Here is a 23917-nt window from a genome sequence, read left to right on the forward strand (position 1 = left end):
TTTCACTTCACAGGATGTTCACTTGAAGTCCTTGATTTGTGTCTTGAACTTTGTGTCCTTGACTGAGATGGTCTTGAACTCTTGACTTTGGTCTCAAGTACACCATTGATTTGCAGTATTGAATTGGAAGGTGGAGCAGTTAGCATATCAGCTTAGCATTTAGGAATAGCAAATTAGAATTCTGACAAAAACCAAATAGTGTCTTTAGCTATTCATTCACTGAATCACTTAGCAAATTGCTGCTAAATGCATATAAAAACATGTATGTTTGCAAGTAAATTATTTATTAAACAAATTCTTTAATTTTTGTCAATTTTCAAGATTTTATCTATCTAATAAAAAATGTACAATACGTTAACATGAATTCATACTTGTAATCAAATCATCATTCATGTTACACTTCAGTAACGTAACTACATTTAATTAATTATAATTAATTTTACAATCAACAAAATATTAAAAAAAGAAAATGTTAATATGTTCAACTATTAACAAGTAGTAATTAAATGGTAACTAAGACAGTGAGTGAATCCTACTTTATTACCTTACCTGTTAAATATTTAGACCATAGGTTATTAAAACATTATGAAGGAAAACTTACATCCGAAACAAAAAAAAATTATTTCTTATTTTATATAAAAATAAAACATCAAAATTTGTTTCTGTTATCTATAAGTTATATCAAATATTTTTATGGCAGTACATTGACAGTCTGTCTACATCTCTAAGTTAAGGTACCACCAAATATCTCTCTTCAAGTTTTGGACTTGATTTTCTGTATTCTTGTTTTTAACATACCAGTTTTTTTAACAACCTTCTTTGATAAAATTGTTTAATCCAGAAAAACACATAAAAATTATGTGTTTTAATGATTAAATAACATCAGTAAGTAAACAAATTTGTTCACTAAAAATGTACTTTAAATTATCAGAAAACAAAATAATACCTTCTAAAGAGGCTGGGTATTTGTTGATGGTAAAGTGCTGCTGAACAGAATAAGGTACATCTGGATTCCGGCGATATTTTTGACGCCCACCTCGAACCCTGTCTAATCGAACTCCTTCTTTCAGCATTCCCATTCTTAAGCATTTTTGAAACCTGCATGCTTGACAAGCTTTACGTCTCCGTTTATTTATTTCACAATCATTTGCAGCAGGACAAGTATATTCTATATTACCTAAAAAACAAAAAGATGAAATTCATAAAAATACCTTTTAAAAAAACATTAAAATAATCTTTAATGAAGTTTAATCTTAATTTGGGCAGTATAATCAAAACAGAAACATTAGTGTGATCTTTGCCTCAAATGATACACCCAAACTTATATATTATAAAATTATATTTTATTATTTGTTCTACAGAATGGAGATTTTTTGAAAATGCTATTAATGATATATTGAAAAATTATTTACGTCTAAAATTGGTCAATAAAAGTACATTTTCAACAATTTTACATTATCCCATATTGTCTACAGTTATCACAGAAGTTGTACACTTATTTATACACAGAAAAACCTCTATAGGACTATTTCAAACAAACATTGTTTTAATTATTCTAATGATCTGTTTCTGTAATTGCAATTTCTAATAGAAAAAAAAAAGACATAAGAAAAACAAAGTCAGCAAAGGGGTTAAACACATTAATCATTTAATTAAAGTTATTAGATAAAGCTTACTTAATTTTTTATTTAAAAAAAATTAAGCAAGTAAACAATTTTTCATTTTATAAAAAAACTTCTGTGTAAGACAAACTTTAACAGAAAGCAATGGGTAAGACATGAGCGGCTTTCTGTTAAGAATAGAAAGATCAATTATCCTTCCTTAATGCTAGATCTCTTCCATTAAGTACAACATATATTTTTATATAAAATTACTAGAGGTTACAATAAAACAAGAATTTACATCCTTTCACTTTATAATGAGCTCAAGATAGTCATGGTTCACTGAGCAAATAGTAAATACAATCAGCATGTATTGATTTAAAAGACTAACTATCCCAAGAACATTTGAAGGGCCATTAAAAAAAACTTATGTTTAAATCAATTTGAAAATTAAGACCATTAAATTCCTTTTTAATTGACCTACCCAGACCTTCAAAGGGAAAGTAATGAAATGTAGTAGAAATAACAAAGATGGACCACTGAATGTGAACATAGGAGGAGAAAAGATTATTGAGGTAGAAGAATTTTGTTATTTGGGAAGTAGAATTACTAAAGATGGACGTATTACTTTGAAAGTATATGTTTGAAGTGTCACTTTATATGGAAGTGAAACTTGGATGATCGGAGTATCTGAGAAGAAAAGATTAGAAGGTTTTGAAATGTGGTGCTATAGGAGAATGTTAAAAATCAGATGGGTGGATAAAGTGACAAATGAAGAGGTGTTGCGACAAACAGATGAAGAAAGAAGCATTTGGAAAAATATAGTTAAAAGAAGAGACAGACTTATAGGCCATATACTAAGGCATCCTGGAATAATCGCTTTAATATTGGAAGGACAGGTAGAAGGAAAAAATTGTTTAGGCAGGCCACGTTTGGAATATGTAAAACAAATTGTTAGGGATGTGGGATGTAGGGGGTATACCGAAATGAAATGACTAGCACTAGATAGGGAATCTTGGAGAGCTGCATCAAACCAAAGAATATTATGTGGATATTTTGTTTTTTTGTAGCTTCAACATATGAGGGGGTACCAAAAAATAAGAATTATTTACTTAAGATTATTAAGTCCATTAGATGATATGCACTTGTAACAACATTTTTTTCCAATGTTCAAAATATTTTTTTATTTTCTTCTGATCTAATGTTGTTAAGTGCCTCCAGCGATTTTTTTCTTAACCTCTTCTATGTCCTGAAAACACTTTTCTTTTAGGTTTTACTTCATTCTTGGGGTAAGAAGAAGTCGCAGGGGGGTAAGGTTGGCCATAGAGGAATGAGAGAAACTGCTGTTATGCCAGTTTTGATCAAAAACTGGTTGATTTTCAACACTAAGTGGGCAGGTACATTGAACAAATTCAATGTGATTGATTCCTTTGATATTGAAAAACAAACCATCATGGACTTAACATTTTTTCAGTTGCCATGTTTTTTTTTGGTCTGGGCGATGAAGCTGACTTCCACTGGCTGGACTGCTGTTTTGTTTCAGGATTATAGCCGTAACATCAAGATTCATAAGCTGTTAATGACTTCTGACAAAAAATCCGAATTAATTTGTGCCTGCTCTTTCAATTCCTGGCACACTCTCACAGTTCTCCCTCTTGTCACAGGAAAGCAGTCATGGAACAAACTTTGCCTCAACACATTTCATGTTCAAATCTTTAGTTTAGATTCTTTGACACAAACTCTAGGAAATTCCAGTTATTTTCTCCAATTTGTCGATTATTTTGCAATGATCAAACTCTGTTCTGTACATTGAGGGGCGACCCAAAACACAAGACATCTTCAAGTGACATTTGGCCACTTATAAACCAGGTAAACCACTTGTAAATTCTTGCCTAGCATAGAGATTTCTTCCTATAAGCTTACAAAGGCATTGAAACTGTTTCAGCTGCTGTTTTCTTTAACAGGAAACAGAATTTGATGTTGAAGTGTCGTTCCTTAAAGTTTCCCATCGCAAAATCATCAAGACCATTGAAAAGGGCTTAAGAAAGCAATTACTTTGTCTACTGCAATGGTTTCTCATGAACGCTATCTGGCCAATTAAGCAGGGAGTGTCTAGTAAACGTACTTGGTGGGAGAGGGTAGCACTACCACCATCCCTACAGTAAATAATTACATGTCTATACTAAATAATTGTAGTTTTTTTTTTTTTGGAGTACCCCATGTAAAGAAAGATTTGTTGCTTTCGCACACCTTCAGCAGTGACAAAAAAAGAAAGACAACTTTTTACATCCCCCATTATTATGGGTTATGCAAGTTATTACTTGCAATGAAACATGGGTGCACTATTTCTCCAAAGAGTTAAATCAAGCAAATATCCAGTGGTGACATTCATGTACACCTCTACCACTTAAAACCAAATTCATACTTTCACTAGGCAAATAATAGCAATTTTCTTTTGGGATTTGCAGGTTATTTCCTACAAATTTATTTCTAACTTAACACATGGCAAAAAACTAAAACTGAAGGAATGCTTAAATGAGATTTATTTGTTTCATATTTAACAGACCCCATTCAGGAGAATCATGGATATGTTACATAAATTTATCTAATCCTCTCAAAAAAAAAAGTTGATACATCAGTTTATAAAATTCCAGACCTTTGATTGCTCTTCTGGTATCTCACAAGTTCAAACATAGTCCTGTGATGTTTACACTTTACATTAATAACTTATCTGAAAGTACAAATTAATCAAATGAATTGATCCGCTGAAAAGTTATGATTTTTAAAGAAATTACTGTAACACTGAGTAGAGATTCATTACAGCAGAATATTTTGCATATTTATAAATTGGATGCAATTATATAAAATTAAATATAGTTTGCTCACATTTAGACAGTTACACATTGTAATACTTTCTTATGAAAATGTTATTATATATTTAAGGATTTAGGTGTGGTCTTTCTAATTTGCAGTTTTGATATACTTAGAATAATATTTTCTTACGAAGGGTAATAATAATTGCTTATTATTTTGTACAGGATTTGTTTAAGATTTAATACTGAGGTAACTGATATCACAAATTAATATCTACAATAAAATGATGAGAGCTTTATAAAAAAAAAGCACGGATAACCTTAACCACTTGACATGCACGTATGTGTGTGATCTCAGATCAATGTTCCACTGGATCCTACAGCACTTAGAAGAGATAATTAATCAATAAAATAGTTTTTATGTGTATGTTGGAAACTCTCTATTTGTTGCAAAATCTTGGTGCTACAGTTTAGCAGCAAACGTAGGTATATATATTTTAGATATTCTAAAATAACTGACAAAACTATTATGATTGATTACATATTATATATTTGACATAAAATCAAGTTTGGTTGGGGTTTGTATACTTTCTCACTATTTTTATCATTAAATCCAAAAGGTTCTTGGTTTGAATCCTGTGGTCAATGTTTAAATATCAATATCATTGTTTAAATGGTCACTTTTTAAATGCTGAAAAATGTAGCGTTATTTCATAAATAACTGTGATATGGGAATTAGACTTTAGCTACTAAAGTAAACTAAAAAAATTCAGAAAGATTAAGAAAATGCTTAAGCAACATATATAACATTAAATCCAAACTGATATCAAAGTCTGAGCTATTTTGGGAAAATACATAATTCTAATAAATTAATTATTTAGAGTAACCACGGGGATGGCGAGATCAAAGGAAATTTTTAGACATAAGCTAGAAAGAAAGTATTTGGTAGTGGTAGACAAAATGAGATGGAGAACTACTTGTAAAATCGCTATATCCAATGAGTAGAATATATACATTAACTATATTTTTAGGCTCAGTAATGACTTTTCTACACTTGTTACACTATAATCTACTGCCACGAAGAAGGTAAGTGATCTAACTACAAATGCACTCAAAATAGTAAAGAAAATAAAGTAGGGTCAACATACCTGCTTGGCTCTTGTAAATTATAACTGTTCATACTTCTATTTATATGGGAAACGATTTTGTCCATCTGACAATACATACATTTATGAAAAATTTCTATTGTCTCTTCAATGTAAAACAAGAAAGAATTAAAAAGATCTGTGTTACTTAATTTCTGTAACAACTGAATACCTAAGTGATAACATTACAGTAGTAATACATTATTAGTGATATACTTTTCTTTTTATTCTGCTGTTCAAAAAACAATTAATTTTTTGTTTTTCTGAAATAATTAAAAATGTAATCAATAAGTTAGTTCAACTGAATTTTTTTTATTAAAGCAAGTATACTTTCTCCGACTGCATGATCTATAGACTAAGTCGGTAACTCATTATTATATTAAGGTAATTAACACAAGAAAGAAATTTTTTCTTCATCAGTTTGCTTTTCATGATTTTGATTACCTAGAATACAATGTTATTTAATTATATTTCAACTTTCTCTTTGCTGTGCAACACACATTTTCTTAAATTATGAGCTAAAAATCACACTTAAAAATTGGTTTCCATTGTTCTTTTAAAAAATATTTACCCTGAATCGTTCTTTTAAAAAATGCTTTACAAGCTTCACATGATGCAACTCCATAATGGAATCCAGAAGCAACATCACCACAAACTAAACATAATCTACGAGGCAGATCTTCTTCCTTCATTCCTTCCTAGATAACAATGAAAGAAGAATTATTTTTAATTGCAATATAAACATGTATGTTAATTTTTTTTTAACATAAATACACAGTAACATAATGTACTAATGTAAAATAGAATTAAAGACTAAATGAAGTACTCTACCTCTGCTGCAAATTAATCTTACAACTAGGCATTTGGAAACAGTTGTAGATGTATAAACAGCTGTAGAAACATAAACTTACTATAAATCAATAAAAAGCATTAATTATTCTATTTTATATCTAATCTTTATAGAACTTAAACATTATTAAACATATTTACATGAACAATTAAGTAAAGTAAATCAACAATGTCTAGGTATACAATTGGAAATTATTTAATATAATAGAGCCATGCAAATTTAAATTAAAAAAAAAATTAGCTTCTAATAAAATGTTACATGTCTCTGTATTCTTAGTTCTTTTTTTTACAAAGAATATATTCTAATAGGAACATATTAATGTTTATAGTAAATATTAATTTTTACGATTAATACAAATTAACAAATTAATGTTAATAGATATATGTAACATTATGTTAATGTGTATGACCTAAAATTAAAAAATACTGTACCAGTGAAAATTTAAAATAAAAAGCTAATTATAGCATAACGTTTTTTTACAGTAAATAATTTTAAGGATATTTAATGCATAATAACGCATAAGAGAAAGAAATTAAGAAAACAAGATGTGGGAGGGAAAGACTACCTTGGACAGAAAAAAGTAATACAAAAGAACTAAATAACTATAAAACCAGAAAAATCACTGAAATTGTTATAAATTTAAAGGTATAGATTAAAAATTCAATTCAATAGATTCTTACCATACTATTTAAACTCATGAATAATCAAAAACATAATGAAAGAAATGATAAGTTCTGGTATTAATAACTTTAATAATAATAATAATAAAAAAACTACAACCAGAAACACTACATGCAGCAAGTGCTTAAGTGATAAGGTGAAGACAAAAAGAAAATACTAGATTACAGTGATGACAATGATTTAAAAGAGTGGGGAGTAATATTACAGAGGGGGAAGGGAGAATAAAAGAGAAGGGGATAAACAAGAAGACACAAGTAAAAGAGAGAAATAAATAAAAACAACTAGATAGACAGATTGACTGATGATGGTTAAAAAGATGAGGACAGTACAGAAGATGGAAGTCGAGTCTGGAGTCTGGTTAGACTTGGGTGAGAAACCTAGCGATTACTGACAAGGCATTTGTCACAATCAAATCTGCATTACTATCTGATAAATAAAAACTACAAGACACTGAAAAATCTAATATGAGAACTCAAACTCGCCCACTTGTACACGCATCAACAAATTTGTGTCTCATATTCAAATTATAGTTTTAGCTCTTATAATTCCCTATTCATTCTTCTTTCTTCATCTACCTTTATAATACTCAACAAGAATACCTGTCATCACTACTTAACTCTCACACTGAAAAGCCTGTATTATGTATTTATATTTCATGAATATTTATCTACATACAAAGATTCAGAGGTTCAAACCACACACAAATCAATGAATATGTACTATATAATCTAATTCAAATACAATTCTTTAAAAATGTTTCATTTTTCTTATTAAAATTTCTTTCAAATAATTTAGACAAAAATATTAATTAATACTTTATTCATTCATATCTTCAAATCTTTTTTTAACAATATTTACATCTGGTTATAATGAAATTTTCAAAATATTTTTATAATTATGATTGAGCTATATGCTGAACAATCTTAAAATTTTGTTTGTGGGCTCATTTTTTTCATTGAAAATTCTTGCTCGATGTTTCTTTAAAACAAAAACCACAAGAGAAAATTTTAAAGCAGATTCAAGCTGCAAGGATTTTAAAATTCTTTCAATCATAATATTTTTTTAAAAAATGGTTTATTTTCTCTACAAAAAATATTGTTGATATTTTCTCACTTAATACAAAACATTTCATGTCTTATACTACAAAATGGACAATTAAATTTTCAATATTAATTATCTTCGGAAGGTTTAGACTAGAAATTCATGACTCCTTAACCTTAACAACCTCTAAAATTAGCAAGTTAGTATGTTGATGAGGTTGAGCCAAAAAAAGTTCCTATTAACTTAATTTACTTATTCTAGAAAAGATGGGAAACTAGTATGGCTTCTAAAACTTCTGGAGACTGTTACTGTTCCCAACTTAATATCAATTGATTCCTTATTACCAGGATATGTAATGTCCACTTTTTCTTTTTATTACACAGGAATGTTTTTAGTGACATTGGTGCAGTTATTATTTATTGCGGCATCTACTGATATTATTTTTAGTGGGGTTTTTTTATTACTCTGAAAAAATTACTAAAACATTGTAAAAAAAAATGTTACATCTGAATTCTGTGAGGTGGTTTTCAGATGCTGAATCAATGATTTTAAGAAATGTTTTATGTGTTTAATATCATATCGTTATTTTCAAACTACATTCCAGTTGTCCATTACAGAACATTGTGCAGTTTAGTTTAGGTAAACTACGGATAAAGCGTTTGACAAATGCTTTCCATGACAGTTAGTCTGTTTTGTAGCAAAAAGCTGCTGTAGATTTGAACAATAGCAATATTATTATACATACTATAATATATTCAAACTTCAATTATACAAAAGTCTGAGAAAAGAAATGATTAAAAGATGAGTTTTACAATTATTACTTCAAATTATACCTCATTACTTTAAAATTATTACTACAGTAATTTTACTACACAGTTAAATTATTTGAAATTCAATAAATTTAAAAATGAAAGAAAATAATAACTCAATTCACTTTATTTTCCCAAGTAATAATATTACCTGTAAATAGAAAATGCAGGAAAGATCCTAATACCAAATGATTATCTGGAATTTCCAGATATATATTGCTGCTTTCTTGAATTGGGGCCATAGGCAGTTGCATCCTCTGTTTGTAATGTAAATGTATATATAGCTTGTTACAGAGCCAAACCAAGATGATGTTAATTAGGACCTGAATACAAAATGGTAGTGGCCAGGCCATTTCCTGACATGATTACTTTATGAAATTGACTGAGCAGTGACACTTACTAATATTTAGGTCATTTTTTAGGTGCATATATTATAAACTAACAGTAGTTTATATTACATATCAGAAATTCATTTTGTGTTGTACCTGTCATATAAATTATTAAAAATAACTTTATTTACTCATTAACACATAAGTAAGATAAGATACATTATACAAAGTAATTTCCCAAAGTAAAGGAAAAACTAATTAATGTTCAACACTAAAAATTTTAACTCGACATCACCTGGACAGAAATTGGTCAAAGAAAAAATGAGAAAACATTAAAAACGAAGAACTTAGTTTAAAGATATATTAATCACATAATCAGACAAATGTTTGTCTGATATGTTTGAAAAACTAATCTGAGGAAACCATTTGTAAAAAAATTGCAAAAATTAATAAACAAAATAATGTGATTCACTGATTCAGCAATAAACTAATTAGATTTGTTTAATGGCGATTTTAGGTGTAAAAAAAATATAAATAAAAATAGTTCAAAACTGCTTTAGAGATAAAATTTACATCATACAAAGAAAAATGACAATTTAGTAACAGGTGGTCCTAATAGATGGTACTCAAGGTTACGATTTCCTTGAATTCTGATAGGATACCAATATCAAGGTCAGGACATAAAATGACATCAGTACATGCTGATGTAGAAAAATTTTTATTAAGAAAAATGTTAAAAAATATTTATTGATGCATTAAATCATTGATAAACATACACTCAAAAAGAAAAACGAAATTGATTAATATAGTTTGTATTTGACATATAATATGCAAATGTTGCACTCAGCACATATGCGCGCACGCACACACACAAATTTAAAATGATAAAAGGCTTAATATTGAATTGTAACATACAAAATTTATACCCATTTCATTACGTGCATTTTTATATTCATGTAAACTAAAGTTGGGAATAATGTGACCCCAATATTTCTCAGAAAAGTTAACTTTAGTATTACTATTAAATGTAAACTGGGTATTTCAAAAATTAATTGGTATATGTTCTATAATAGGTAAAAGCAAATAAAGAACATTCACCATAAGACTTTTAACATTACAAATACTTTTTAAGTTTGATATTAATATGTACTACAGTCATCGCCAAGTAATGGCGAGCTTGGAGTGGTGATGATTATTACCCAAAGTAAGTTGCATCATTTTTATGCTGCTAAGAGATGACTAATCATGGTGTGCCAATTTTTCAGAGAACAGTAGTATAGCAGTCATATGTGGGTTGATCATCTTAGTTCGCCGTTATGTGGCAGTTACTGTACAATATCTGAAAGTTTTATTCAACATTTCACATCATGGAGAGAAATTACTGGACCAATAATCTCTCCACTTTGCATTATTTTCAAAAGTTGTTTGAATAAAGTTCAGAACTCCATTCTATGTCTAAAAAATGTTTTAGAAAGATAATGTATTAATTAGGTTTGCATTAATTAGGTTTCCATGATACTTTTACGTGTGTTAGATTAAAAAAAAAACTTTAATTTGCTAACAATATCTAGCCATCACTTCTACCAGACTTCTACTCAGTCTAGGATTTTTTATAATTGTGGTAAGAGTAAGCTTAAAAAAACAAATTCTATGAATTGCAAAACAATATGAGAAGCATCATCACGATTTCAGTGGAACTGAAAATACAAAAAAGATTAACCAAGCTTAGCTTTGCTAATCTTATTTGTAACATTAGCTCTAATAATTTACAGCTAATTTATTGTAAATAGTCCAAGTTCATTACAAATTTATTAAATTTTGTTTCACTAAACAGGAGTGAATAAAGAGTCAGATAATCTAGAAGAATCTGAGATATATCTCATGCAGCTTTAATTAACTTTGTCTCTTGTTCAGAAAGCAATTGTCTACAAATTAAGTTTTGTGTAATCAGGCTAGACCATATAATTAATAAAAACACAATAAATAATGAGCAGGAGAAAGAACCAAAGAACAAATAGCTAAAAATTTAACTTTACAGAAAAAACTGTCAATCTTCCTTTCATTTAAGAATCTCTTAAATGAAAGTGCACTACACTGGCATAGAATATGATACAAATTAATTTTTGATAATATGTGAATAAATAAATAAAAGCGGTTACAACAAATAATTTGTATTAAAGAAAACCACAAAGCACATAAATCACAGTACCATCTACATTACAGAGGTTTTACTGAAAGACCTTCAGTCCTGATGAATTTTCTTATAATTTTATGAACCAAATTATATCAGAGTCAAATCCAATTACTAACTTACAGGTTCTCACACAAACATGTGACATAGGTATGCATACAACATACAGGTACTCTTAATAAGTTGTTGCCACTTTATTCAAGATTTATAATTTTCAGTGATTGTTTAAAACAATAGGTAAAATGTAATTTATTCATCCTCAAAGACAATATGTATAAATATAATAACGAGGCATATCTGTAAACAATTAGTTTTATTAAAAAATATATGTAATTTTCAACTGAATAATTTTTTGAGGAGTACATGGAAGACCACACATCAAACTACATTTCTATATTATTTTTTACCATTATTAAGGCACTTTTTGTATGTTCTAATTAGTTTTTCATTTTTTCTTCAAAGAACAGCCAGTGAAGATAACTATTGTTGTACAGCATTTTTTTGCATCTGTATCATTATTGTAGCAGTGAGTTGCAGGGGATTGTTTGAGATTGGGAAACAAGTGGTAGTCACTCGGCGCCAAGTCAAATTCTCCCAACCAAATGTTCACCTACTTTCTAACCGTTCCATCACCTGTATAGTTTTTTAACCATAAATTTCATTAATTTGTCAATGAATATTAGCTGATTTGACATTTTATTTTTTCTTCCATTTAAAAATCAGATAACTTCCCTATTTCACAATCAGTGGTGAGATTCTTAATCATCTTTAAACATTTTAAACATTGACAACATTTTGAACAATCTAATCAACCGTAAACAATCGTCGATGTAACGGGGTCTGCAGAAAATCAAAAAATGAGAGAATGTGGCATGAATGCTCAGAGCTGCAGTGGTGATAAAAGAAAATTGTACTTATTTTCCTGATACACCTCATATATCTAAATTAACGACACTCTCCTAATGTTATCACTTTTAATATAAAATAGCATCTTAAGTCATAAATTCAGTTGAAATTTTTGTCATCTATAAAACTGCCCTTAACCTTGATCAAACACAGAATCACAATTCATGCTCAATCATGAATAACATACGAGTGATGTCTTGAAAATAATGATTTACTCCTACTGTGGCGTAGCATGCATGTGGGACTCAAGGTTAATTGCTTTGCTAACACTGCCTGCTACAGTCTATAACCCTATGGCTATTTACATGTGCAAGACAACTGACATCCCTCCTGATTATGAAATTCTGACAGGATACATATTTTTTTTTTTTCTAAGTGATGCAGGATAATATTCATAGGAAACTAGTTGTCAACTACGTAGGTTAATGTGGTGAATGAAATTAATGAATGAAAATGGCGTGAAATGTTTTGGAATAAACATGAATGACAAAAAGCATTCATGCAACTCTCAATCAATGACATCTTAGGATTTGGTTCTGATTTTTCAAGATGTTTCTATAGCAGTTCTTGGAGAAATAATCACCAGGATTTTATCACTCACAAGCAATAACAAATTTTAGAATTCTGTCAATCAGACTAATGACAATGAAGCATGATGAGGGTAGTTTGAAATTCCAGTGCTACACAAATACCAAATATAAGTTAAGTTTAATTTAACTTATAATAGGAATGTTTAATGAATTAATGTCTTCACATCAATCTTCATATAATTATAAAAATAATAGGATAGTGGATTCAATGGGTTTAACACATACACAGTATGTTTATTTTTTAATTTACCTGTACATTCTGTAGTACATTGTTTTCTTTTTTTTAAGTTATTTACAATTAAAATATATATATTTTTTTAAATTGTTAATAAAGCATTCTGAAGCCACTTTTTTTGTTATAAATGACAAAAGAGAATCAATTGTTAAAAATATTTTAATTTCAAAGTAGGTGCTAATTCTGCACATAAAGTTGTACAAATGTGCATCTGTATTTTTAATGAAAAATCTTAAATAGAAAAATACTTTGCAAGGAATTTCTTGCATTTTATGAAATTCATATGGTAAACTCGAAAACCAAATGATTTTTATTAAACCCATTACAATGATTTAAAACGAAGTGATTAAGAGCAGGATTCATTAATTTAATTAAATATCAATAATAATAAATGTAAAGAAACTGATTAAGAAAGTTTTAAATTGGTTTAAGAGAAATATTTGTTCAAAAATATACTAGCATGAAACTATATTAATAAACTGACAGAAATTTCATTCAACAGAAATGAAATTTCTGTTGAATGACGGTAGAAATTATCATTTGGTTTTATTTTTGTAACGTAATGTAACATGTTCATTTATAACAACATTATCACATATAAAATCTTCTTGAGTCAGACATGACTAAATTAAATTCAACTAATGCATTACTTTTTTAAATTATCAATTGCACAGATCTAACAATTTAAAAATACCTAAAATAAAGGGTACTTTCAGTAATAATATGCTTTGTTCCAGGGACACTTATTTATTTCAGTAATACAGGATATTCACATTAAAAGAAGCCCCATCACTCAGTAGTATATACTTAATACATATTTTTTTTTAAATGCATATATTGGTGCGAGATGGTAAAATAATATGGAAGATGTTGGTAGGACTAGCACTGGAGTAGGGAGGACTATTTATTGCCTGCACGTTTAAAAATTGCTAGTTTATGTCAAGCACTGGCTTTTGAACAAGGTTGCGTAATCGTGTGTTGTTTGTTAGAATGCAGTTAACTGTTGAAAAATGCATATTCATTTCAAACTTATTTAGTGATGAAATCTCATGTTACATATCGTGAAAGTTCAGGGAGAAATTTGAAAAAAGAAGCACCTGTAAAAAGTATTATTCATTAGTTAATTAAAAAATGTTGTGAAAGAGGTTAGTTGTTGGACCAGAAACATGCCCGACACAGGTCAGTTTTAGCAACACAAGTCGTACAGGACATTAAAGCAGCAGTTACAAGATCTCCTCATAAATCTTTGCAGAGACTAAGCTGGGAAAAAACATTTTAATAGGTTCAGCCCACACTGCAGTGAGGAGAATGCTGAAATGTTATCTATATCGATTATAGGTTTTCCAAGAGCTAACTAATGCTGATCATGCTAAAAGGGTTCACCAATGACAATGGTTTAAGAACTTAATTAGAGGCAACACTGATCAAGTGTTTTTCACAGATGAAGTGTGTAGTTTGCCACCTTGGTGGGTATGTTAATGGTCAGAGCTACCAAATCTGGGGTGCTGAAAACCTGCACATTTATTTGAATTTCCCTTACACTAGAAAAAAAATAGGCATATGGTGTGAGGTTTCAAAGTGACGAATAATAGATTCTATTATTCATTTTTGAAAAAACTGTGTATCCTGTTATCTACCAAGAAATTATCCCAGCAGTTAATAGCCTTACTGTAAGAGAATGGAGCATGACTGCTGGTTGCAACAGGACAGCAGCACTTGCCATATAGCTTGCTCAACTAATTTTTTCAGTGGAAGAATCATTTCTAAAGGATTGTGGCCACCAAGATCCCAGATCTCCTGATCTGATAGTCCAGACTTCTTTCGGTGAGTTACTTAAAATTAAATTTTTACAGGAGCAATTCACACACCTTGCAGAAATTGAAGATAAACAATGCCACCCAGGAAATATACAGGGTACAGCCAGAAATAAAAGTAGCTAAGATGATGGTCAAACTTGTTGACAAGTGCATAGAACTGAATGGATATTGTTTTCAGTACCATCTGTAAATTATGTGTTTGCCAATAGACTATTATTTATTGACCAAACTAAGTGATGAGGCCTCTTTTAATGTGAACACATGGTTATGTACTTTATGCCTACTATAAAGATTGTTAAATCAATTAGACACTGGGATCAATTTTATACAGACAACTACTCTAATGAAGTGGATTATATGTTTAGTGATTACATAAAAGTCTAAAACGTTTTTTTATGCAGCTTGAAAATATAAATATTCATCATTATCATTATCATGTTATCTGCTGTGAAGCAGGTCCCTTGCACTGTTGCTGCCTCTCTTCTCCTCTATCTCCAGCTAAACTTTTGAGAACCTGACAACTTTTAGTTTCTTTTATATTTCTAATCTTTTCAGTCTTTTACTACACTTCCTACTGATCTTTCTAGTTCTGTCTCCTCTCAAGATATGTCCCAGTCAACTATCTCGGATGTATCAGAATAAGAAAGCTAACTAAAGTTTTCCTACTCTAAATTATTCTTACCAAGTTACTCTGCTCAAAATTATGTTTTCCACTTTGTTGATTTAATGTTCTCCATCTCTTCCATACCTACATTTCAAATGCCTCTAGCCTTTCTTTTATCTTTTTCCTTAGTGTCCATGGTTCACAGCAAACCTAAGACATCGCTATGTTTCTTACTTCATAATAACTGTTTCTTTCTTTCTGCCACATGCTTCCTTAACCATTGCTAAATTTGTTTTCACTTTTTAACCTTCTATTAACATGGCACCAAATATCATAGTCTTTTTTGCTCAATTCTTCTTTCTTTTGTGCAGACATTCAATAGCTTATTATATCCTATCCTCATTATTTTGTTTTCCTAATGTTCATATTCATGTTATTTTCTGGCTGACCACCTTCTAATATTGAAATTATCTGTTGAATATCTAAATAAATGTATAAGACAAATAGCAAAATATTTATTTACTTAACAATAAATATAAATGCAACATACCTCAATATGACCAAATAGTGTTTCTCCCAATGACTGAGTTGTAGAAGAACAATACTGCTGATCAGGACTACCAGGAGAATGAGGGCCCATTTCAATAAAACCTTTTGACTCACAATACTAAACAGTAACAAAAAAAGAAAGAAATAAGATTAAAATTACAATTTGTTAACATAAAACATTTTACATAAAATGAAAAATATTTTTATGAATCTTAGTGGATAAAATTAAGTAAGATTCAAATTCTAGAAAGGAAAAATAATGAATTCTAAGTACATTATCTTTGAGAAAACTTCACATGATAAAAAAGGTGTAACAACAATGTTTCCCAGAAAAGAATAAATGTGGTAAATCTAATTCAGTCAGAATAGTTGAACTCCTGTTTGGCATACATTTATTTGCATTTTCTTTTTATTTTTCTGCTTTTTCTTCTCTATCAACAACATTACAGTATTAATGTAAAATAAACAGTATGTCTGCTTTAGTTTTTCTCCACCAAGTTATTTTCATAGAAAATATCTCTACTTTTTCAGAATATGTATATATTATATAAAATCTAATTAAAAAGTTAATTAAAAATATTCAAAATTATAGAGGTAAGTTTACCTCACAAAATTGATAAAAAAAACCATTGATACAAAACACACACTACTGTTCTGGGAGAATTAAAATATTGTTTTTAGTATTGTAATTTGAATCTATAATTAAGTTAAATGTATTATCTTCCTATCCCAATCATAATTTTCAACAAATTTTTGTTTTTAATGTTTTTAAAAAACTTGATTTTGAACATGATAATTGGATTAGGGAACTAAATGTTTAATTAAAACTATTCAAATTTATATTTAAAAATATATATTCCAATTACGGTACCAAAAACAATAGTTCTTTAACCACAGATAGATTTTAGTAGTGACAGAATAATTATCAGTGAAAGGGTTAGCAGGTTAGCAAAAGGGTTCACTTCTGTAATTTTATGAAAGAACATTTTAATAAAGCAGAGCTTGCTAAGTACTAAAACAAGAAGGAAAAAACAAAAGCAGTGATTGGAAAAAAAATAATTTGATATAACTAATATAAAAACTTTTATTTATCTTAATTAGGTTCTGAATATTAAGTCAAAATGTTTACAATACTCTTTATTTTATTCTTATAACATAGAATACATACTTATCTTAGACTGAAGATATATCAGGACTTGGATTTTACATTAAGCTTTTATAATAGCTGTATTCCAGGTGGTTTATATAGTCTAAACATATTGAGAGAATGGTCAATTGAAACAAAAGTAATGAAAGAAAAAATTATTTCTGTATCAGTCTGAAACAATGGTCAATTGAAACAATAAATTTTCTAAGTTTTATTAAATATTTTGAAGTATGATGGATAATTACGATATGATCTCAAGACATTTTTATAAGAAAAGACAGTTGTGTAAAGATCCAGCAATAATTTCATGCTACTTAGTGTAGAGTTGTTTACCTAATTGGGATACCTAAGTGAATCACTATTTTACTTTGGAAAAAATGGAAATGAACTTATTCAAATAAAAAGAAAGTTCTAAATGATTTATAACTGCCTATTTAAGGCTGAATCAAGATACACGGTTACTTTATAGCAACAACTTAATTTTAAGGCTGATCTTTACATCATTGTAGATCAGTTGAATTATATCTTTACAATAATGAACACATTATATATATATATATATATATATATATATATATATATATATATATATATATATATATATATATGAAAACTAATTTATTTTTAATGATTTAATAAAGATTTAACATTTTTTGAAATTTCAACTAGTAAGTGAAGGCGAGTGAGTCCCTTCTTGATGAACTGTGGATTTCAAAAAAATTCTACTTCGTCTTTTTTTTTTATTGATGATATTGCTACATAAGCTTAAAGCTTGTGAGTGGGATATAAAAATGAAATTTTGTAGCATATGAAAAATGCCATGCCTGGTTAGAATTTGAACCCAGGACCTCCAAATGAAAGGCCAAGATGCTACCACTCTGTCACGGGTTATCACAGCTCCCATTAAAAAAGCAAGCTTAATCATTTTAGTATTATTTTTAAAGTTGTTTTATTATTGATAACATATTACCCATCAATTTTTAATAAAGAGATATTGTTAAATGACAGCATTTTACAGAAAGTCAGAGAACTACTTGAAACAAGTGATTTTAAGTAAAACAAATATTTCATTTATTTATCATATTATTTTAAATTAAACAATTTTGTTTTGTTTCAGTAAATCCAACCATTCTACTGTGTCCATTAATTCATACAAATGTTCCCTTGCTGTCAACAGTGTGTATTTACAAAGTTGTCATGAAAAAAAATTAGTTGTTAGCATTTACTGATTACAGACTGCTAAAAAAGTGGTTTTACTATTTTCAGTATTTTTGTTTTACCCTTTAAATATTCTTTTCTTAGTTTTTCAAGTTATGGCACATAAATCGGAGCAGCTACTTTCATTCTGACTGTGATGGATTTGACATTTTTATATAACATTAAATAGAATTCATTTAAAAAACGACACAATATGTAAGTACAAATGATGATGCATAAGTATTATAGAGTTATACATTTTTTTCATTAAATATAAATTCAATGAAGTTATATAACTGAAGAGCAAGCTGTTAATTATGGACTAATGTATTATTATAATTCAAGGCCACTACACTACATTATAATAGCCACAATAACAGTCATAGTAAAGTGCAAAGTAAAAGTTAGAGCCACCAAATGCATCAGTTTTAACATCTGAACTTGATCTTAATGAATATCCCTTCTTCCTTAACATAAAAATTTTACTACATTGTTTATAAAAAACCATATATGGTTACTACCAGATCCCTTAAATTTTCTATGAGTATAAAAAATAATACTCATAAAACAATTTAAAGTTGTTAAAATTCCAAAACAGGATCTTAATTAAATTCTATCAATATTATTGCCATCTACAAATGTAAGGAGTCAACATTCAATATTTTCAAGTCACTTTAATGTGACTATAAGAAATAAAAAGAAAACTATAAAGATATGCAAGAATTAAACAAGTATTAATGTTAAAAAATATTTTTAATAAACTTTGATAACCATTATGTAATCTTCTTGTTGAAAATAAGGTAATTAAATTTCTTGAGCATTTTTGCATAAATAAAGGTTAGTAATTACTTAATAGAAAAAAAGGTAACTTTTATTATAATACTGTTCTATAATATGTAATCTACTTAAATAAATTTTATTTCATAGAAGAAAACATTATCTAAATTTTGTTTGCATCAATTAACATTAGAATTATGGTAGTTGACATTTTAATGGCTTTGAGCTTGTCCCTACTTTTGGTTCTGGGCAATACAAAAAAAAAATCTCTCCCCATCTTATCCTGATCAGAGGTAATTCCTTTGTGCATTAATCTGTCCCTCATTCATTCATTCCCTTTCCCTCTCCTTAATCCCTTTCTTCTTAGATACATTCTATGGAAATTATTAGGCCTTTGTCCATCTGTGAAACCATATTGGAACCTTTCAGTAGTTAGCAGAGTAGCTAATTTAATTAAGGCTAAATCTACCTGTTCCACAGGTAGATTTGCCCTCCCCAACATTTCAAATCTCAGAATTTTACAAAATACCAAACTAGTAGGCCTCCTGCTTCTGAAAAATAATTACTTCTTTCATTATGATTTAAGTTTTTAATGATTAATTAACCACATAAGCTTAAATCTTGTTATTTGTGAATATGAATATACATTAATGTATTAAAAAGTAACAAGTACATATGTATGTTAGATGTTATAACTACAATGGTTGTAAGCTAACTGCCTAATTTTTGGTAGTGGCAAAAATCACTACCAAAAATTCAGCATCTTCTGAAAGGAAGGGCTTGCCTGACTCGCTAAATAGATTTAGGACTTAAGTGGTTTCCCATTACTTTTTTCCATGAGTTGAATATACTGCAGCATATCAACATGCTAAGCCTACTGAAATACAAGTGATATTTAGCCCTACAAGAGACTCTTTTACTCTATTCATCAAATTTGATGAGAGCATCATTAATCTCAAAAAAGTAACTACGGAATAATGTCACTGTGCTTTACAGATGCTCTTCACGAGTCACAGCCATAAGGAAGTTGGGACAGACAGTGCAGTGCTCACCAATAAATTAATGCAAGTAATAAATTAACATCGGCAATGAATCCTTATCTGTGAGAAACAATGGATTTATTCACACTATTTTTACTAAGCAGGTTGATTTTATATACTTTGAATATAATGAGAAATTTGTTTTTATAATATGAAAGATAACAAATTTGACCAGGATTTAAAATCCATGATATTTTGATGATTTAAATTTGTATTTCTAAAAAAGTAGTTCTTGGATGTTTTGCATGCGTTATAGGTGTTGGAAAAACTGCATTACAATTCCTTTCTCTTGTGAAATAGTGAATTATATGTGTGTGATATCTTAAAACATTACAGGGAAATCTAAATATTTCACCTTTCTACTATTATTGTCATTTAAACAAATATGGAATACAATTCAGAGAAGTTATTTTATTTTTAAATCTAAAAATTAATGACCAGTCATAAACAACACCAAATAAAGTAACTAATATCTAATAAAAACAACAGTAATTATATACAATTAGGGTCTCCACTTCTGATTTTGATGAAGTTTGCATTATACCTTATTTAGTATTTAAGTTATTCATTACAATTGAAATTATTCATTGGAAACGCTTTTCACTCAAGTTATGTATTCTCTTCTAAGTTACACAATAACTCCACAAAAAATTATGTAATTCAGCACTGTAAATGTGTTACATACATTATTTTCAGTTTAAACAATTTAGTTAATTCAGTTAGATGCCCAGCAGACATTTCACTACATCTAGACATTGTTGAGGAAGTATCCTTAAGACTAGCTAGATGGCATAGTACCTTTTAAAAGCCTGCTATAGGCCATAGCACAAATATCTGCGGCAATAATGGAGTTTATTTTCCTAAAATTATGAATAAAACTAGCACAGTCAATTTAAAACTTTAATTAGTCTCCCAGCATTTAATATTTAAAGTTAATTAAATGAGGTTAGCAAGCGTTTGATTAGGTTATGTTTATATCATATGAAATTCAGAACATGTAATCATTAGTTATCTAACTGTAACCTAAAGCCTTAAGCTTGAATTACAGTAATAAAATGTGATAATGACATACTGTCGATTAACAAATGGTGATTTGTTGCTAGATAGCTAATGCCTTATCTAGTGGAGACTTACAAAACTAAGATGTTTGTGGCAGATATAGTACAATCTGCTGGACATATAAAAAAGTTTAACCAATATATGGTTATTTTATGTAATCAATCAACGAATTTAATATTTAAGATTAATTAGACGAGGTTGGCAAGTGAAGCGAGCGTTATGTTGATATCGTACGAAATTCTGTATGTTAATAACCTAACTAACCTAACCTAAGCTTAACCTTAATAAACATAATTAAATTTCACTTAAACCAAGTTAACCAACCTAACCTAAGCTTAACCTTAATAAACATAATTAAATTTCACTTAAACCAAGTTATTCATTTTGTAAATAATGTTTACTCCACTTACACTTAATCTAACTTAATTTAGTCTTAAGTGAATCTAATCTCATTCTTAACTTAACAAATTTAACCAAATTATTTAGTTTTAAAATAATATATATAATACTTGTTCAGTGTTGAATTATGAAATTTTGGGTGAAGGTTCTATGTAACTTACAAGGGACGTAACTTGAGTGAGAGGTGTTTCCGACAAATAATTTTATTTGTATAACTTCATCCTAAATAAGGTATATTACAAATTTCATCAAACTAGGAGGTGAGCTGCTAATTTTATATAATTACCAAAATAACCAATCTTGTATGGCATCTTTTAAATAAAACTAAATATCAGAAATAGAAAAAATTGATTAAATTTTATAAATGCTGGAAAATACAATTAAAACATAACTTGACATGATTTTTTAAATTAAATCACAGCACAATTTCTAGGCTCTAAGTTTATCAACCAGTATAGTAAAAAATAATCTGAATTTAGGTGACTGTATCATCAGGTCATGATGACAAATAATCCAACAACAGAGTGGTGGCCAGGAGACATTACCGAGACGCCATTAGCTTCAATTATGTTCATATTACAATATAGACAACCTAAGCCTAATGCACAAAAAAAGCATTTATGACAAACAATTAAGATAACTGGGAAACTGAAATCCCAGTAAACAACTTAAATTTTAGGTTAAAATTATGTTAATTTTCAAGCACAAGTCAAAGCCTAAATAAATTCATATATTACCATCCAATGCACTTGATGGTGGATGAAAGGAACTAATGAATCATCATTCTATGATTCTACATAATGCAAAATCTTACTTATGCTACCAAAAGGTGTAGGACAAGCATTGATGACGATTAAAATCTAATCTTTTAATTGTTAAATGATATATTCTGTACTTTAAAGAATTTTGTTTCAGTAACAGCTGCTATCAAAATTTTTTTGATGTCATTCCATATTTTCTAGAGAAAAGATATAAGATTCCCGTTTTACAAATTGATGAAAATTGTTTTCATCAATTCAATGTTAATGAAATTATATCCATCAACACAAAATTCATTCATTTGTGTTGATATTCAAAATATCAACTCATTAGCATGTAACACTTATATCTTAAGCTAAAAGCGACTGAAAATAAACTTCATTCATTTCTTAACAACCAATTGAACAGGCTGACGTTATCTGAATTTTACAATACTTAAAATCTTAAATGTTGTATTTTTTAATCTGAGTTTAACAGCAAATAAGATCTGCATGAGAATTTTTTAAGACAAACATAAGACATGTATGCATACAGTTTTTTTATATGATTTACAAATTATGAATAATTGTAAAATATTTTAAAAAGTTATGAATATAGAAAGGCATCCTGAAAATTTAATGAGGTGAAGAAATGGAAAAAGTAACAGTATGAATTAAGTAAATGTTTTTTTAACAAAATATGTTATGTTATTAGTTATGTTAAAATTTACAAGTCTGTTAATGTAAAAAAAAGAAAAAAAGTGTTTTTGATATATTATTTTGCTTTGGAAACTTTAAAACTGCGTCTACATTCATAATGAAATGAAAAGAACTTTCATTTAACAAAATATGTAAAAAAAAATATACAAATATTAATGCACTTGTTTAGAAAGCACGGAAATGTAAAAATATCATAATTTTTCTAAATTTTTAACAACGAAACTGCTTCCTCACTAATTTCTGATGTTTTGGTAGGCAGTTCAGCCACAGTTTTTGTTGAAACTGTTAGGTTAGATGGAACACTCAACAACAGCCAAGTACATATTAATGATTAAAAACACTTTTTTCTTCTAAATTTTAATATTATACCTAATTTTTTATTATTATTATTTAGTGATATAGTAATTGATATAAATCAAACGAAACAAATAACAAAGTACTGCACAGTTCATAGTTAAAAATCCTCACAAATTTAAAATGTAGAATATCATTTATTATCTACTCACATGTAAATAAATATTAGAATAAAAATTACTGTTACAGTTGTCTATGACGACATTAATCTTTAATTCCATAGATTATTTCCATTACAATTTAAATGAAAATTAATAAAATAATAACAATCTTAAAAACAAAATATAAATATTATAACACACATGAACACAAAATAACAAAAGTGT

General features: G+C 28.4%; 1 protein-coding gene across 7 annotated transcripts in view; it reads right to left on the bottom strand.

Moving 5' to 3' along the window:
- The window catches only part of ERR (estrogen-related receptor), a 280760-nt gene that overhangs the window by 22556 nt on the left and 234287 nt on the right, over nt 1-23917 (bottom strand). For all 7 annotated transcript variants that reach the window (XM_075366814.1, XM_075366811.1, XM_075366808.1 and 4 more), the window contains 3 exons: nt 16163-16279; nt 6131-6257; nt 947-1177 (listed from right to left, as the gene is read on the bottom strand). In XM_075366814.1, coding sequence (XP_075222929.1) covers nt 947-1177; nt 6131-6257; nt 16163-16279 — 475 coding nt within the window. The remainder of the gene's footprint in view (nt 1-946; nt 1178-6130; nt 6258-16162; nt 16280-23917) is intronic.

Source organism: Lycorma delicatula, chromosome 5, assembly GCF_047948215.1.
Source record: "Lycorma delicatula isolate Av1 chromosome 5, ASM4794821v1, whole genome shotgun sequence".
Lineage (NCBI taxonomy): Eukaryota > Metazoa > Arthropoda > Insecta > Hemiptera > Fulgoridae > Lycorma > Lycorma delicatula.